Source organism: Jaculus jaculus, chromosome 1, assembly GCF_020740685.1.
Source record: "Jaculus jaculus isolate mJacJac1 chromosome 1, mJacJac1.mat.Y.cur, whole genome shotgun sequence".
Lineage (NCBI taxonomy): Eukaryota > Metazoa > Chordata > Mammalia > Rodentia > Dipodidae > Jaculus > Jaculus jaculus.
The window spans coordinates 324410669-324429616 of NC_059102.1; the positions used below are offsets into that span (position 1 = coordinate 324410669).

General features: G+C 39.9%; 1 protein-coding gene across 11 annotated transcripts in view; it reads left to right on the forward strand.

Moving 5' to 3' along the window:
* Window positions 1–18948, forward strand: part of Cdc42bpa (CDC42 binding protein kinase alpha) — a 296605-nt gene that overhangs the window by 181352 nt on the left and 96305 nt on the right. For all 11 annotated transcript variants that reach the window (XM_045157818.1, XM_045157767.1, XM_045157782.1 and 8 more), the window contains 3 exons: window positions 6316–6563; window positions 10556–10661; window positions 13442–13566. In XM_045157818.1, the coding sequence (XP_045013753.1) occupies window positions 6316–6563; window positions 10556–10661; window positions 13442–13566 (479 nt within the window). The remainder of the gene's footprint in view (window positions 1–6315; window positions 6564–10555; window positions 10662–13441; window positions 13567–18948) is intronic.

Genomic DNA, 18948 nt, shown 5'->3' on the forward strand with positions numbered 1-18948 from the left:
TTCAAATGCATGCTGCACTGACCAGCTTGTTCAGCTATGAACTTATTGCTAAGATTAGTCTATCCATTGATGAAGTTAAGACTCCTCATGATGCAATCACTCCAATAGTGCCACCAGTTGAGGATCTAGCCTTCAAGAGACAAGCTTTTGGGACACTTCAAAGCTAAACCATAACACCTTCTCAAACTCTTCCAAAAACAGAAGAGAAAGAAATATTCCTTAATTCATTCTTTGAGACTAGCATTTCCTAGAATTTTAAATCAGATGAAAGTAGCACAAGAAAACTACAGACCAACGTTCCTTATGAATATAGATGCATGAATCCTCAACAAAATACCAGTATAGTAAATCCAAAAGCATAAGGATTAAAGGGATCATGACCAAGTAGGGTATAGCTCAGGAATGCAAGAGTGATTCAACATAAAATTAATTAATATAATACACCACATTAAGAGAACCAAAAGGAGGGGATGGAGAGATGGCTTAGCAGTGAGGCAAGTTAGGCACTTGCCTGTGAAGCTTAAGGACCCCAGTTTGAGGCTCGATTCCCCAAGCCAATGTAAGCCAGATTCACAAGATGGCGCATGCATCTGGAGTTCGTTTGCAGTGGCTGGAGGCCCTGGTGTGCCCATTCTCTGTCTATCTGCCTCTTTCTACCTCTGTCACTCTCAAATAAATAAATAAAATAAGCAAAAATATTTTTAAAAAAAATCGAACCAAAAGGGGGAAAAATACATGGTCACAGGTTTGGAGAAATGGCTTAGAGGTTAAGGCACTTGGTGGCAAAGCCAAAGGACACAGGTTCGATTCCCCAATACCCATGTAAAACCTCATGCACAAGGTGACACATGAGTCTGGAATTCGTTTGCAGTGGCTAAAGGCCCTGGCATACCCATTCTATTTATTTCTGTCCCTCTTTCTTACCCTTCTTCCCTCTCTCTTTCCCCTTCCTCTTTTTCTCTCTTTCAAATAAATAAATAAATAAATAAATAAATAAATAAATAAATAAATAAATAAAGTTGGAAAAGAAGAACAATATCTATTCATGTGTGACATGATTCTATATTTAGAAAATCCTAAAGAATAGACAAGAAAAATAAACAACTTCATCAAAGCTGAAGGGTACAAGATCAGTTCAGAAAATTGTGTTTCTGTAAGACAATAGTGAACAGTCTGCAAAGGAATTCAAGAAATAAGTCTGCTCACAGTAGCATCTAAAGAAAGAAGATACCTTGAAATTAATTTAACCAAGAAAGATAAAATTTTATGTTCTGAAAATTATAAAACGTTGCAGAAAGAAATAAAAGAATATCTGTCTTTACATAATAAATAATGCAAAAGCTATCCAAGTTTATATTTATAACCTAATACTGCTGAAATGCCAACACTATCCCAAGTGAGGTACAGTTTCAGTTTAATCCCTACCAAAGTTCTAGTAGCCCCTTTTCAGAGCTCATCAAACAGTTGCAAGGGGCCTGAATAACCAAAGTAATCTTGGGGAAAAAAGGATTAAGTTACAGGACTCATGCTTCATAGTTCCAAAATAGTACAACCTCACAGTAATCCAAGCGGTGTGATACTGTCATAGGTTAAATATATAGATACTTGATGTTTGGGAAGTATAATAAGTCTGTTCAGTGAAAAAGGAAGCTCCCTTTTAACAAATATGTTGAGACACATAGGTACCCACATATGAGAGTTAATGTGGACATGTGCTTCACATCATATATAAAAATTAACTCTAAGAGGCATAAAAATAAAACCCTTGGGCTGGAGAGATGGCTTAGCAATTAAGACACTTGCCTGGGAAGCCTAAGGACCCATGTTTGACTCTCCAGATCCCACATTAGCCAGACACACAAAGGTGAGGCAAGGGCAAAGTTGCACATGCCCACTAGTTGGTGCAAGCATCTGGAGTTCGGTTGCAGTGGCTAAGGCGCTGACATGCCACTTTTCTCTCTTTCTCTCTCTCTCTCTTTCTGTAAAATAAATAATAAATAAATAAAACTCTTGCGGGGGGGGGGGAGATGGTGACACACACCTTAATTCCAGTACTTGGGAGGCTGAGGTAGGAGGATCACTGTGAGTTCAAAGCCAACCTGAGAATATAGTGAATTCCAGGTCAGCCTGGCATAGAGCAAGACCCTACCTCAAAAAACTAATTTAAATCTCTTAGGACTTTGGATTAGGCAGAGAATTTCTGGAAATGACACTGAAACTGCAAGCAACAAAAGAAAAAAATAAATTGAACTCTCAAAAATATGTGTACCCAGGCGTGGAGGTACATGCCTTTAATCTCAGCACTTGGGAGGCAAAGGTAGGAGGATTGCTATGAGTTCAAGGCCATCCCAGAACTACAGAGTTCCAGATCAGCATGGGCTAGTGTGGGACCCTAACTTGAAAAAGAAAGAAAGAAAGAAACTTGTGTGTAGGCTGGAGAGATGGCTCAGCAGTTAAAAACACTTGCTGGCAAAGCCTGACAACCTGGGTTTAGTTCCTCAGCACCCATGTAAAGCCAGATGTACAAAGTGGCACATGTATCTGGAGTTCCTTTGAGGGTAGGAGGCCCTGGAGTGCCTATTCTCTTTGTCTCTTTGTCAATAAATAAAACATTAAAGCAAAGCAAACTTGTGTGCATTACACCCAAGGACATTGACAACAAAATGAAAATACAATTCAAGGAATGTAATAAAATATTCACCTAATACTATATTAATGTCTAGATTATGGAAGGAAATACTACAACTACTACCAACTAGTGGGTATGTGCAACTTTGCCCTTGCCTCACCTTTGTGTGTCTGGCTAATGTGGGATCTGGAGAGTCAAAAACAAAAAAAACAAACTATGGCATTGGTAGTGTATTGGTGATCATAGCTGTCTTCCAAAGACATAGGACAAAACAAGGCAATCTAAAACAATGCACAACATATTTGAATGGACCTATCTTCAAGGAGATGGACTATTAGCACATGAAGACATTAATCATTAGGGAGTTGTAAGCCAAAATCAAGATAAGATACTACTTAATGCTTAGTTGGGTAACTAAACAGAAAGGAAGAGAGGGAGGGAAAAGAAAAGAGGAAGAAGGAAGTAGGGAAGGGAAGGAAAAAAGGAAGGTAGGAAAATAAGTTGTTGCAAGGTATGTAGGGAAATTGGAACCTTTGTACATAGTTGGCAGGAATATATATATATAAAATATGGTATCATGCATCAACTTTTGAAAATGATTTGTTTTCAAAAAAGTAATCATAAAATTATCAGAGGAAGCTAGGCATGGTGGCACACACCTTTAATCCCAGCACTTGGGAGGCAGAGGTAGGAGGATCGCCATGAGTTCAAGGCTGCACTGAGACTACATAGTAGATTCCAGGTCAGCCTGGCCTAGAGAAAGACCCTACCTTGAACCCCCCCCCCCCCGCAAAAAAACAAATTATCAGAGGACTGAGAAATCCTACATGTATGTACCTATGTATATATATCCCAATTATTTTAAAGTAGATATTCTAATACTTAACATTTTACCTGTATAAGTATTCCAAGAATTGGCATATCAGCCAATGAATAAACAAAACGTACTATATACATGCAATGGAATATTACTTGGCAATGAAAAGAATGGAATTCTGATGTATCTATAGCATAGCTTAATCTTGAAACAAATTATACTGAGTGAAAGCCAGGCAGAAAGGAAAAAATAATAAATGATTTCACTTACATGGAATATCTATAATAGCCAAATGTCACATTTGTAGATAAATAAAATAGAATAGAAGTTACCAGAGTCTTGAGTCTGGGCAGAATTACATGTAGGGATTTAATTCTTAATGGTTATAGAAGTTTTCTGTGGAATGATAAAAAAGGTTTTGGAAAGATATTTTGGCAGTTTTGCCACAAGCTTGCACATATAGCTAATACCACCAAATTGTATACTTTAAATGGTTAAAATGGAAGTTTTTATTTTGCATATATTTACTTCTCTTAAATATATACCAATGACCAAAATAACTTAATTTTTTACCTTAAATGGGAAAATTGTATATTGTGTGAATTATATCAAGTATTTCAGTTTTGTACTTAACATGCTGCTAAAGTTCCCTACTGCCATTTTATTAGTTTGTTAGGACTGCTGTTACAAACTGCCACATACTTGGTGGTTTAAGAAACTGAAATTTATTGTCTTGAGTTGGGAGGCTCCAGGCTCAGCATCAGGGTGCTGGCAGAGTTGGCTGCTCATCTCTGATTTTCCTTGGCCGGTAGGTACATCACCTTGCTCTGACTTCACATTCATACCTAGCTTTCCTATGTATACATCTTCGTATCCAAAGTTCCCCTTTTTGTAAGGACAGATTAGGTCCCACCTTAATGACCTCATTTTAACATTAAGTCCCCTCAGAAAGATGCTATTTAAGGTCATATTCAGGAGTTCTAGTTGGTCACATCTTCAACATAGGAAATTTCGGAAGACAAACTCATAACATGTACTAGTTCAGAAAGCATTCTCACTTACTGTAATTGTCACATCCATAATTTTAATGATTATAAGTAATTCAAAAAGAATATTCACGGGCTGGAGAGATGGCTTAGCGGTTAGGCGCTTGCCTGTGAAGCCTAAGGACCCCAGTTCAAGGCTCAGTTCCCCAGGTCCCACATTAGCCAGATGCACAAGGGGGCGCACGCGTCTGGAGTTCGTTTGCAGAGGCTGGAAGCCCTGGCGCGCCCATTCTCTCTCTCTCCCTCTATCTGTCTTTCTCTCTGTGTCTGTCGCTCTCAAATAAATAAATAAAAAAAAAATTATTAAAAAAAAAAGAATATTCACAGTTGACTCTGTATAATTGAATGATGAGCTTTTTTACTTTTGTAATACTATAATTGCCATAAACACCTTTGTGCATTTTTTCTGTATCATTTTCTTTGTAAAGATACCTAAAATGGAAATTAGCACATCAATTTAAGAAATTTTGTAAATATGAGGTATCTATAAATTGAGAGTCCATGAAACACTGTAGCTAGTTCTTTATATTTATTTGCTTATTATGGATTATTTATTCCCATTCTAAATATTCTATTTGGCTATTTAGTTTTATTGTCCTAATATTTCTCTTACCAATTCATTTAAACTCTTAACAAAGCAAAAATTTTACTTAGGGTTTCAACCAGTGCTTTCACCCACTGATCATTGTTCCTATAATTTTGGACTTTTTTTTTTCAAGGTAGGGTTTCAGGCAGACCTGGAATTTACTTTATAATCTCAGAGGGGTCCTCAAACTCACAGCTGTCCTCCTACCTCTGCCTCCCAAGTGTTGGGATTAAAGGCGTGTACCACCATACCTGGCGGACTTGTTTGTTTATAACTTGTAAACTAATAATCTTTCCTCAGTATTTTTTCTATTGCTTCAAAGCTTGGCTTATCTTGAGTTTTCATAAATATTTAATTCTGATGTCCTTTGGATGTTTCTGTGAGGTTTAAAAAGTGTTGATCTACTTAATCTTTATTGCATTTCTTCTTTTGTTAAATGATAAGAAATGAGACTCTTCTTTCATTGTAACTTGTTTTCATTTCCACTTGTCAACCAGTGCCTTCCTCATTGATTAAAGATGTTTTCCATGTTGGGTTAAATTTTACTGTTGGAGACCATAATCAATCAGTCAAACATAAATTTGTCTTTGTGGTTGTCATTTCTTCTTGGGCAGTTTACAGAAGCCTCCTTTCTCATCTTTGTGTTCATACTAGCTCTGCCATTCCCATCTTCACTTTTTAAAAAAATTTTTTTTTATTTATTTATTTGAGAGTGACAGACACAGAGAGAAAGACAGATAGAGGGAGAGAGAGAGAATGGGCGCGCCAGTGCTTCCAGCCTCTGCAAACGAACTCCAGACGCGTGCGCCCCCTTGTGCATCTGGCTAACGTGGGACCTGGGGAACCGAGCCTCGAACCGGGGTCCTTAGGCTTCACAGGCAAGCACTTAACCGCTAAGCCATCTCTCCAGCCCCCGTCTTCACTTTTAAATATACAAATGTAGCTCAGTTTTTATGACAGTTCTTTATCAGATATAAGATGGTTAGATTTTTCTTAGTCATATATCAAAAATAATTCTGAGAAGAAATTAAAGAAACAAATCATATAAGTGCCAACAGAAAGTTCAAATAAATCTCTGATCTTGGCTTTAAAAAAAGGAATAGCAAAAACCATAAAGGAATATAAATAGAGGAAAATATTTAAGTACATTTGTGTTAGAATATATAAAAATGATTTGCACCTATATAGTTTCTTATAAAAGAGTTCTTATTTTTTTATCCTTTTATTATTTATATAGCAAAAACAAATTAGTTACTCACCAGGAGTGTACAGCATAGAACATCAGCAAGAGATAACCAAACTGAAAACTGATTTGGAAAAGAAGAGCATCTTTTATGAAGAAGAAATATCTAAAAGAGAAGGGATACATGCAAATGAGATTAAAAATCTGAAGAAGGAACTGCATGATTCTGAAGGCCAGCAGCTGGCTCTCAACAAAGAAATTATGGTCTTAAAAGACAAACTGGAAAAAACTAGAAGAGAAAGGTAAGCATCTATTTACTTATCCAATAATATAAATAATTTTACTCATCCAAAAAGTTTATTATATGTAGTGTGTCAGTCAGGTCTTAGTGAAACATAGGCAACAGGCATAGCTCAGCTCTCCCTGAGTCCAGCATCAATACTGGTATGTAGAAAGGGTCGTGCCACATGGAAGAAAAGCACTGATGGGGTCATGTGGAAGCACATATAGATAGAGAAGCAGGAAAAGGAACTTTGGGACATTAGGCTTTGGGGACAAAAGCTGAGACCTTATATCTTAACTGCGACCTGACAATAAGAAAGTTGTGCTGGGGAAAAGCTATTCAGGCAACTGAATATATGTTACTGACATTCTCAATTTATATTGGAAACCCAGATTTTTTAGTTTGGAACATTCAATCACTAGACAGAATTATTTTAGAACCTGTGATGTGTAAACTACTATTGTCTGCACTGTGATGTAGTAATGAACAGACAGATAAAACCCTCCCTATCCTCACAGAACTTTCTTTTGGTATGGTGAAAAACAGGGGTTGGGATTTAGGTCAGTGGTAGAGCCCTGGAGTCCCTGGGCTTGATCCCCAGAATTGAGTGGAGGGTATGAAGGAGGAACAAGGGAACTAGTATTGTGAAAATCAATAAGAAAATAAGTCAAATTACATAATGACCAATGCTAAGCATAGAAACGGGCATGTATGGCTATTGATGGGGAGGATTAAGTTACAAATATAGAAAGATGTACTGAGGAGGTAACGTCTCAGTAAAATGTAAGAAAAGTGAGCCAAGTATTAATACATTTATCTGAGAAGAACATCCTACACCTAGAATGCCTGTTAAGAAAGCAAGTATTATCAGGAGTTCACTTTTTAAAAATTTTAAATCCATTGTAGACATTGAGTTTTGTGTATGATATAGGCTAATTTCAGTGGTGGAAATAGAATCATGGAGGCCATCAGGTGTTTAAACTATGAGACTCAATGAGATTATTTAGTGAAAGAATATACAAAGAGGTCCACGAATTGGGTTGTAGGGTATTTTTGTCTTTAGAAGGTGGGAATTGAGCTTTTTATCCCCTCCTGCCTTCTCATGAACAGGACTTCTCTATACTTTTTCCTTCTCTTAGTCTAATAAAGTCTCTCTTTACCTTACTTTCTGGTCTTTGAATTTAGACTCTTTGAATTCATAAGACAAGGACTGGGGACACCCCAGAATTATTTGTGCATTGGCACATATTAGTGTATTAGTGAGGAACCCCCAAATTCCTGTATCATATTGGTACATTGGTCAGGAAAGTCAGAGGTTAGTCCACACTAAGACGGTAGTGCAACAATCTAACTATAATTACATGGTTCCCCTCAATCGCCCTCCAAGGCATGACAAAAATAGGAACCCCGAAGACCTCCAGTTTTGGGGTGCCATCTTCCCTCATTGTTTTTATTATTTCTTTTTAACATTTTCTTCTAGGACTGTCTTCCTGCACTCTACCAATGTACTTTCAGGGTCTCTTAGAACCACTGGAGAAGTTTCCCAACTGCTACTCTCAATGACCCCACTCAGCTCAAGCCAGATTGGTCATCACCCCAATGCCCTAACAGCAATTAGGGTTGCTTCTTCAGAGGGGCCATTGAGGCAGCTTAAGGTGAAAATATGGAATGTCTGTGATCCTGCCCTTACAGTCTCCATTTTGCCAGAGGTCAGAAAAGGAGCTGGCTTCTCCTCATCTCTTGCTTAAAGGAGTACCCTAGATCTCTTTTTCCATAAACAACCTGGGTCCTTCCCTAGGAAGGAGTTCTCCTTTCCTGGTATTAATATTCCTGGAAAAATTAAACCTGATCTTGACATTGTGGTTGGTTAAGCTCAGCCCCAAAACTTGTGTCATGGATGGTTAGCTCAGCCCCAATTCAGAACCTATAAAGGACCCCAGTTTGGATCTCTAAGCTGGACTTGACTCCTTCCTGCCTTCTCATGGGCAGGAGCTCTCCCCACTGTGTGCTGTACCCATTCTTGCCTTCTCATGAGCATAAGCCTCTGTACTTTCTCCTCTTTCCTTCTATTAATCAAAGTCTCTCTAAACCTTAAAAAAATATTAAAGTACAAAGTTAGGACTTGAGGAAGAACCAGTAAAGTAGATGGAATGAAGAATGATAGAAAGGAAACAAGGAAGATGTGGATGTGTGTCCAACAAGAGGGAGTCTTAACCAGGTAAAATAAGGATTACCCAAGGGCATTGGTGCATATATTATTACGTTTTAAACATTTTATTTATTTTTATTTATTTGAGAGTGACAGAGAGAGAAAGAGGCAGATAGAGAGAGAATGGACGCACCAGGGCTTCTAGCCACTGCAAATGAACTCCAGACGTGTGTGCCCCATGTGCATCTGGCTAACGTGGGTCCTGGGGAATCTAGCCTCGAACCGGGGTCCTTAGGCTTCACAGGCAAGCACTTAGCCGCTAAGCCGTCTCTCCAGCCCTAAACATTTTTTATTTTTATTTCTTTTTTTTTATTTCAAGGTCAGCTTGGGCTAGAATCAGACCTTACTTTAAAGATAAATAAATAACTAAAAATAGAATCATTGTCAATACTAATGAGCTTCTCTAAGTGTAAAGTTTACATAGTTACAATAGAAAAATAATAGTTTTGAAGTTTAACAGTTGTGCTGCTACAGTGGAAAAGGGGAGAAGAGGGCACACAGGCAGGTTAAAATATTGTCTTGGGGCTGGAGAGAGAGCTCAGCAGTGAAAGGCACTTGCTTGCCAAGCCTGTTGGCCTGGGTTCGAGTCCCCAGTACCCATGTAAAGCCAGATGCATAAAGTGGTGCATGTATCTGGAGTTCATTTGCAGTGAGTGGCAAGAAGCCCTGGGTGCACTTATATTCTCTCTCCTGTAAATAAAAATAATTCTGAAGGGGGCTGGAGAGATACATGGCTAAGGGGCTTGCCTGCAAAACCTAATGACTCAGGATTGACTCCCCAGTATCCATGTAAAAAGCCAGATGCACAAAGTGACACATGCATATGGAATTCGTTTGCAATGGCTAGAGGTTGTTGTGCCCATTCTCTCTTTTTGTCTCTCTACTATTTTTTGTGCAAATAAATAAATAAAATATGAAAATAGTTTTTTTTAATCACAAGTGCATTAAAAAACTATTTTCCAAACATCAGAAAAAGTTTAAACAAAACAGCAGTGGAGGCTCAGAAAAGCCCATGTGTAGTCATTAACATTTACTGTCATAAGGAACTGAACTCACTACAGAAAAGGGCTTAATGTTTCTACATCTATTAAGACACTTTTGATACAGAATGATCAAATTAACTTGGACACGTGGGAAAACAAACATCACCTGTTATCCTCCACCCAGGTCTTGCTCATCTTTGTCTCCTGTACATAGCAGTGGGACCCATTTAACGAAAGACACGAAAAGGCATTACGATAAGTGCCAGGGATGCACTCTTTGCTTTAAAAATAAATAAATAAATAACTTAGGTCACTCATAGATACTACATTTTCTTCTTGAGAAGTCAGTACTACCCTGACTTGGAGTGGAAAGTCAGGGAAAGATTCCTGTCCCTTGCAGAACAGTGGATTTTCAAAAACAAAAAAAGAGAGACTCAAAATTCCCTTGACAGGAAAGCTCTTTTCTTCCCTGGCATTTTGCCCATGTTATGGGGAAGTGGGCCCCAAATTTTGGCAAAACCCTTCACCAATGCAGAGGGCACAAACATCCTCTTGGGGTTCCCCCCGGAAGGCTGAACCTCAGGGGCCTTGCGGTGGGTGTCGCCATGACTGCACGGGGATGCGTGAGTGCTGGGGCCCAGCCCTTCCCTGCTGTCACCCACCTGACTGGTCTCCGCTGTGTTACTCCCAGTCATGGCAGCAGCTGCCCCCTCATGTGCTTCCTTCATGTGTTTGCTCTAGAACTGTTGCAGAAAGTTGTTTTCAGTTGACCTTTGACTCATTTCTTTTGTTTTTCTTTTATGTCTTCAATTGTATCAGCCAAAGTGAAAGGGAAGAATTTGAAAATGAGTTTAAACAACAATATGAACGAGAAAAAGTATTATTAACTGAAGAAAATAAGAAGTTGACAAGTGAACTTGATAAGGTGAGCTATTTGATCTCATTTGTATTAGTTGAGTCAGGCTAGATGCTCAACGTTGTAATATTAATTGTGGGCATAATTTTATGCTCATATATTTGATTTAGTGGTCTTTTATAAGGTACTGAGTTATGTATATGTTACAGGCAATTTTTTGTTATACCTATCTGTGATGGTAATCTAGAGTTTTACTTCTCACATGTATTTTTTGTCCTCCCTCCCCTCTTCATGAGACAGGGTCTCATGTAACCCAGGCTGGCCTTGAAGCTGAATGTAGCCTGGAATTACCTAACTTCCTGCCTCTGCCTCCCTAATGCTGGGATAACAGGCATGTGTCCTATTTATTTTCAAGCCTCTGTTCTTTACACCTGTTTTTTGTTTGTTTGTTTTTTTTGGGGGGGGTTACTTTTCTCATGTTTTTCATTTGTCCTGTCATGGTTGGCCAAGTTGAGGCTAATTGAAGACTGGCCCTGGTTAGAGCAGGAACAATTAGGCTGAACTGGAGAAATTATAACAACTATGATTTCAAGTTTACAATAGAGAACTGGTAACTAGAAATGACACAGGGGTAGGTAATGTTTTAAGGAAGCTAACTCTTGACTCCATTGTAATTGGAACATAGAGCAGAAGCATGTATTAATTAAACCTTCCAGATGGCAAAATGAACCCACCCTTTGGTAAAATTTGGCACATGTAGATCCTCTTTGTGATGTAAGTCATTTCCAGAAGAACTTTATTGAAAACACTGAGTCAGAGGAGCATTAAGACACTTTTCTAATGACAGAGCGAGGAGTTGGCAGATGGGGATTTGAACACAGATAGTCTGGTTCTAGAGTCTGTGCTTATTTAGGAATAATCCAAAGGTTAGCTTAAACTACTTGTCACTGTTGTACTGTAGCAATACAGAATCTGCATTTCTTTCTTTTGCAAACCCAGCCAGAAATGGATTGGGTTGCTGAAAGGAATGGTGATTTAAAATTAACAAAAAAAAAAAAAAACAAACAGGAACAATAACAAAATAAAAAATCAGGCAGAGGAGATGGAGGTAGCTCAGTCAGCAAAACTCTTGCCACATAAACATGAGGATCTGAGTCTGGCTCTCTCAAGCTTAAGCCAGGAGTGGTGGTGCAAGCCTGTCATTCCAATGCTGGGGAGATGGAGATAGGAAATCCCCAAGGCTTACTGGCTAGCTACTCTAGCAGTGAGCTCTGGGTTAAGTGAAAGAAACCCTGTCTCTCTGACACACGTGCACGCACATGAGCCCTTATGCATACAAACATGCATTCAGATATGCATGCATACATGCAAAAAACAAACAGATGAACCCATATGTAAAAGATTTAACTAGTAAAAAGAAGATTCAGTATCTGGCTTTACATGGGTACTGGGGAATTAAACCTGGGCCAGCAAGCTTTGTAAGCAAGCTTTTAACTTTTAACCATTGAGCCATCTTCCCAGTCCTTTTCCCCCAGTAGGTAGTTTTAACAGCATATTGGAAGAAGCTAAGGAAAGTGCTAGGTACCATACTTAAAATCACAAACTAAGGAGTGGAGGCATAGCTAAGTGGCACAGCTTTTGCTTAGCATGCACGAGTCTCTGGGTTTGATCCTCAGCACACCCCACCAAAACATACTAAAGTAGAGACAAGTGACCAAAAAAATGTAAAAACACAGAAGAGGATGTGAGATTGTGGCAGATACAATAAGAACTAATATACAAGTAATTTGGTTTCCAAAAGGAGAGAAGAGTATAACAGAAGCAAGTTTTGAAGACCTGATGGACCAAAATTATACAAAGGCTACGAAAAGCAGCCACATCTTAAAAACATTTTTATTTATTTATTATTTATTTATTTATGTGTATTGTAAAAGAAAGAGATGGCAGGGCCTCTTGCTGCTGCAAACAAACTCCAGAAGCATGTGCCACTTGGTGAATATGGCTTTATCTGGGTACTGGGGAACTAAACTGGGCTGACAGACTTTGTAAGCAAGTACCCTTTAACTGCTGACTCATCTCTCCAGCCCAACAATCACCTATTTTAAAATGCCACAAACTCTAAAGAAGATACTAACCATAGAACTGCCCAGAGCAGGAGCCAACATCAACTTATAAAAGCAGCCTGAGAAGACAGTCCTCAGAAGAGTAAAAGACAAAGCTGATTTCTCAATAGGAGGAAAGAAAAGGAATCCAGATAAAAAGGAGTGTTACCTTCCATAAACTGAAGCAAAACAGCTTCCATTTTAAAATATTAAAGAATAAGCATGTAAAGAAACCTATACGTAAAATAGACTTACGAGATACATCCAACCATTTTGCTACACTTACTGAATAGTGGTTCAGTTTAGCAAACAACTTTTTTGCGGGGGAGAGGAAGTTTTAAGGTAGTATCTCACTAACCCAGGCTGACCTGAAATTCACTATGTAGTCTCAGGGTGGCCTTGAACTCATGGAGATTCTCCCACCTCTGCCTCCTGAGTACTGGGATTAAAGGTGTGCACTACCATGCCCAGCTAGCAAACAACTTTTGTTTTTGTTTTTTGTGAGGTAGGGTCTCAATCTAGTCCAGGCTGACCTGGAATTAACTCTGTAGTTAGGGTGGCCTTGAACTCATGGTGATCCTCCTACCTCTGCCTCCTGAGTGCTGGGATTAAAGGCATGCGCCACCACTCCCCACTGCAAACAACTTTTTTGAGTGGCAGCTTATGAGCTATCAGATATGACATCAGGTGTGTGAGCTCCTTGAAGTCATGATCCTAATAGTCACAGGTCTTAAAACTGTCGTTTAGCTCACCACTTTGTATGAGAACTTAAGCATGCGCAATCAGCAGCTAGAAGAAGAGGTGAAAGATCTGGCAGACAAGAAAGAATCGGTTGCACATTGGGAAGCCCAAATCACAGAAATAATTCAGTGGTGAGTACTCTTTTAAATGTTTTTGCGAATGATTGTGGACATGTAGCCAAGATGCTATAAATTCCAAGAAGTGGCCAATATAGTCTTCAGCTCATTGGTTTGTTATGGAAAATAAGCTACGTTTTGAAAAGCAGTTTTTAAATACAATCCTAAATCAGAGTTGATCTTTAAAGAACTGATGAAACTCATCTACTTGATATAGATGAATGCTTTTTTCTAAGATCAAGAGTGCTGTCTATATAATTAAGAAACCAAATGCTTGAAAAAAATCAAGAAACTTAACATGTTACATTTGTTCATATTACATTATCAATTGATGCATGGCATTTTAAAAACTTTAAATGACTACAATTTAGTTTTATTAATTATTCCCTAAGCACTCAGGACTTAATTTTGATTATATGACCAATTTATTAATTATATCATTAATTCACTAAATGATTAGTATCATACTTGTAAAAAATTACATATTTTATGTTACACAGAGAAAATGGACTCTATTGAGGGCTTTCTTATTTCTTAATAAAGTCAAGTCACTTCACTGTTTACTTATTTTAAACTTTATTCAAAACAACTAGCTCCTTTAGCTGAATAAAGCAATTATTTGTGGGAAATTTCAGTGTCCTGTTGTCATACTTTGGCTTAAGCATTATCCTTTAAAAAAAATTTTTTTTATTATTTACAAGCAGAGAGCGACAATATGAATAGGCATGCCAATCAGGTTCGCATTGCTGGTATAAGTCACCCAACCAAGAGCAGCTTGTGGGAAAAATGAGGTTTCTTTTAGCTTACAGGCTTGAGGGGAAGCTCCATGATGGCAGGGAAAATGACAGCATGAGCAGAGGATAGACATCTCCCCCTGGCCAACATAAGGTAGACCATAGGAGCAAGAGAGTGTGCCAAACACTGGCAAGGAGACGCTGACTGTAACACCTAAAAGCCCACCCCCAACAATATACTGCCTCCAGGAGGACTTAATTCCCAAATCTCCATCAGCTGAGAGCCTAGCATTCAGAACACCTAAGTTTACAAGGGACACCTGAATCAAAACACCACATTCCACCCCTGGCCTCTATAAAGTGATACCTATACATGATATAAAATACAATGCATTCAGTCCAACTTTCAAAGTCCCCATATTTTTATCAATCCTAATAATGTTCAAACATCCCCATAATTCAAGGTCTTTTAACTGAGCCATAATAACCCCAGAAAAATCCCCCCAAAACCCATAATAGCACAGAAAACACTCATACTGCAAAAGATGGCATTGGACATAGCAAAGAAATATTCAACCAATATAAGATTTAAAGAGGGCAGAAAGCAAACTGCGTAGCTCCAAGCCCAACAACTCTAGTCAGTGACAAGTCTCCAAGTCCAATAATTCTAACCAGCAACAAGTCTCTGAAGTTTCAATTTTGCTCCCACCCCCACCCCCCCCACCCCCAGCCAGCCTACTCACAGTCCTGGAAAACTTCATCAGGACCAGCAGCTCTCCTCGGCAGCCATCTCATGGTCCCGGCATCTCCACTGGGTCTCCACTGCAATACACAGTTCATCCTCACGGCTCCATTGGGTTTCCATGCAGGCATCCAGCAAACCTACTTCACACTGCCTGTGGCCATTTCCAAAACAGAAGACTGTTTGTAAATTCAATGACTGTCTCTTTCCTGCATTTCTTATACTCCATAATACCAGGAGGGGTACCAATTTGTTAAACCAGGGGGGAGAATAAAGCAGACTTTGAAGAATAAGGTACTCCTTGAGCACTCAGGCCCCTTCAAAAGAGAGTCTAAACTAGGTATGATGCTGCATGCCTTTAATCCCAGCACTTGGGAGGCAGAGGTAGGAGGATTGCTGTGAGTTCAAGGCCACCCTGAGACTCCATAGTGAATTCCAGGTCAGCCTGGGCTAGAATGAGACCCAACCTCGAAAAACCAAAAAAAAAAAAAAAAAAAAAAAGAGCGAGAGAGAGAGAGAGTCTATATTCTTCCTGTTGCCCCAGTGCCCAGGGCAGGTCAGCTGGCCCAATCTCAAAGGTTGTCATCTCTCAATTGTAGCTGAATGGGCAGCACTTCACCCAAAGATTTCATTTTTCTGTGACATAACCCTCTGCTCACACCAGTCTGTTTCTATGCAAAGCAACCCTGCACAACGACTAAGGACACAGGCATAACAGCAAACCTCTCACACAAACTGCTTCTAGCACAGTCTGGACAAAGCTTTTTTTTTTTTTTTTTTTCACCTTAAGCCAGACCTCACAGTCCATAGTTCCTACTACTGCATTCAATTCTTTCAGCTCTGACCAAAACAGCACTGCAAGGCATCTCTTAGGCCAAGGTTTCAAATCCTTCCACATTCCTCTTGAAAATCAGCTCCAAAAGGCCAAAGCCACACAGTCAGGTGTCTAGCAGCAACCCCACTCCTTGGTACCACTTTACTGTTGCAGTCGGGTTCACATTGCTGGTAGAACTCACCCAACCAAGAGCAGCTTGTGGGGAAAAAGGAGGTTTATTTTGGCTTACAGGCTCGAGGGGGAAGCTCCATGATGGCAGGGAAAATGATTGTGTGAGTAGAGGGTGGACATCACTCCCTGGCCAACATCAGGTGGACAACAGGAACAAGAGAGTGTGCAAACACTGGCTATAACACTCATAAGCCTGCTCCCAACGATATACTGCCTCCAGGAGGCGTTAATTCCCAAATCTCCATCAGCTGGGAACCTATTACTCAGAAAACCTAAGTTTATGGAAGATACCTGAATCAAACCACCACATTCCACCCCTTGCTCCCCATAAACTGATATCTATACATGATGTAAAATACAATGCATTCATTCCAACTTTAAAAGACCCCCATAGTTTTTATCAATTTCATTGATATTCATACATCTCCATAGTCTATGATCTTTTAACTGAGCCATAATACCAAAAAAGAAAAATCCCTCCAAAACCCACAATGGTACAGAATAAACATTTACACTACAAAAGATGGTATTGGGCATAGCAAAGAAACATTCAGCCAATACAAGATTTTAAACAACCAGGGAAAATATCAAACTCTGTAGCTTCAAGTCCAACAACTCTAGTCAATGACAAGTCTCCAAGTCTTATAACTCTAACCAGCAACAAGTCCTAGACTACTCACAGTCCTGGAAAACTTCATCTGGGGCTGGCAGCTCTTCTTGGCAGCCATTTCGTGGTCCCAGCCTCTCTAGTGGGACTCCACTGTAATCCAAGGCTCATCCTCACGGCTCTATTGGGTCTCCATGTAGGCATCCAGCAAACCTGCTTCACACTGCCCATGGCCATTTCCGGAACACAAGACCATGTTGCAAACTCAATGACCCTCTTTCCTGCATTTCCTATACTCTACAATACTAAGTAGAGTGCCAATTTGTTAATTTGTTTGGGGGGGGGGGTTGTGGAATAAAGTAGACTTGCAGAACAGGACACTTCTTGAGCACTCAGCCCCTTCAAAAGAGTCTGCATTCTTCCTGTTGCCCCAGTGCAGGTTAGTTGGCCGAGTCTTAATGGTTGTAATCTCTCAAACAATTTGCAGGTGAGTAGGCAGTAGTTTAGGCCCAAAGATTTAATTTTTTTCTGTGCCATATCCCTCTGCTCACACAAGTTCATTTCTGCGCAAAGCACCCCTGTACAACTTCTCAGGAAATGAGCATAAGCTTTTCACACAGACTGCCTCTAGCCCAGTCCTAGCAAAGCTGTTTTTCACTCTCACAAGGTAAACCTCACAGTCCATAGTTCTTACTGCATTCAGGTCTTTCAACTCTGGCCAGAATAGTCCATCAAGCTGTACTTACAGCACTATAGGACATGTCTTAGGCCAAGATTTCAAATCCTTCCACATTCCTTTTGAAAATCAGCTCCAAAAGGCCAAAGCCACACAGTCAGGTGTCTAGCAGCAATCCCACTCCTCGGTACCACTTTACTGTTGCAGTTGGGTTCACATTGCTGGTAGAACTCACCCAACCAAGAGCAGCTTGTGGGGAAAAAGGAGGTTTATTTTGGCTTACAGGCTCGAAGGGGAAGCTCCATGATGGCAGGGAAAAATGACAACATGAGAAGAGGGTGGACATCATCCCCTGGCCCACATAAGGTGGACCATAGGAGCAGGAGAGTGTGCCAAACACTGGCAAGGGGAAGCTGGCTATAATACCCATAAGCCCACCCCCAGTGATACACTGCCTCCTGGAGCTGTTAATTCCTAAATCTCCATGAGCTGGGAACCTAGCATTCAGAACACCTAGGTTTATGGGAGACACCTCAGTCAAACCACCACTGTACCACACCAGGGCTTCCTACCACTGCAAGCAAATTCCAGACACATGCACCACTTTGTGCATCTGGCTTTACATGATGGGTACAGGGGAAATGACCGCTGGGCCATCAGGTTTTGCAATTAAGCACCATTAACCACTGAGCCAGCTCTCCAGCCCTCAATCATTTTTCTAGTCTGTTTGATTTTTCAGTTTACTTCCTCCTTAAATAAAATTAAAGGTGAATAAAATGTATTTTAAACAACTTTAGGATGAAGAGATAGCTTAGTGGTTAAGGCCCTTGCCTGCAATGCCTGATGACTCGTTTGACTTTCCAGGTCCCATGTAAACCAGACACACAAGGTGACATGAGGGCAAGATTGCATATGTGCACAGGGTGGCGCATACATGTGGCATTTGATTGCAGTGGCTGGAGGCCATGGCATGCCAATTTTCTCTCCCTCCCCCCCCCCCCCGTCTCTCATAAAAACAAAGAAATAGCCAGGCGTGGTGGTGCATGCCTTTAATCCCAGCACTCAGGAGGCAGAGGTAGGATTGCTGTGAGTTCAAGGCAACCCTGAGACTACAGAGTGAATCCCAGGTCAGCCTGGGCTAGAGTGAGACTCTACCTCGAAAAATCAAAAAAAAAAAATATATATATATATATATACACACACATATACATACACATACACATATACACACATTTTGGAGGGATGGCTTAGCGGTTAAGGCATTTGCCTGCAAAACCAAAGGACCCAGGTTCCATTCCATAGGACCCACGTTAGCCAGATGCACAAGGGGGCACATGCATCTAAAGTTTGTTTGCAGTAGCTAGAGGCCCTGGTGTGCTCATTCTCTCTCCTCCCACCCCTTTTTTCTTCCTCAAATAAATAAATAAATAAATAAATAAATAAATAAATAAATAAATGAAATTGGGCTGGAAGGTTAGCTTAACAGTTAAGGCATTTGCCTACAAAGCCAAAGGACCCAGGTTCAGTCCCCTAGGACCCATATTAGCCAGAAGCACAAGGAGGGGTGTACATTTCTGGCTTTTGTTTGTAATGCCTAGAGGCCCTGGCATGCCCATTCATTCTCTCTCTTTC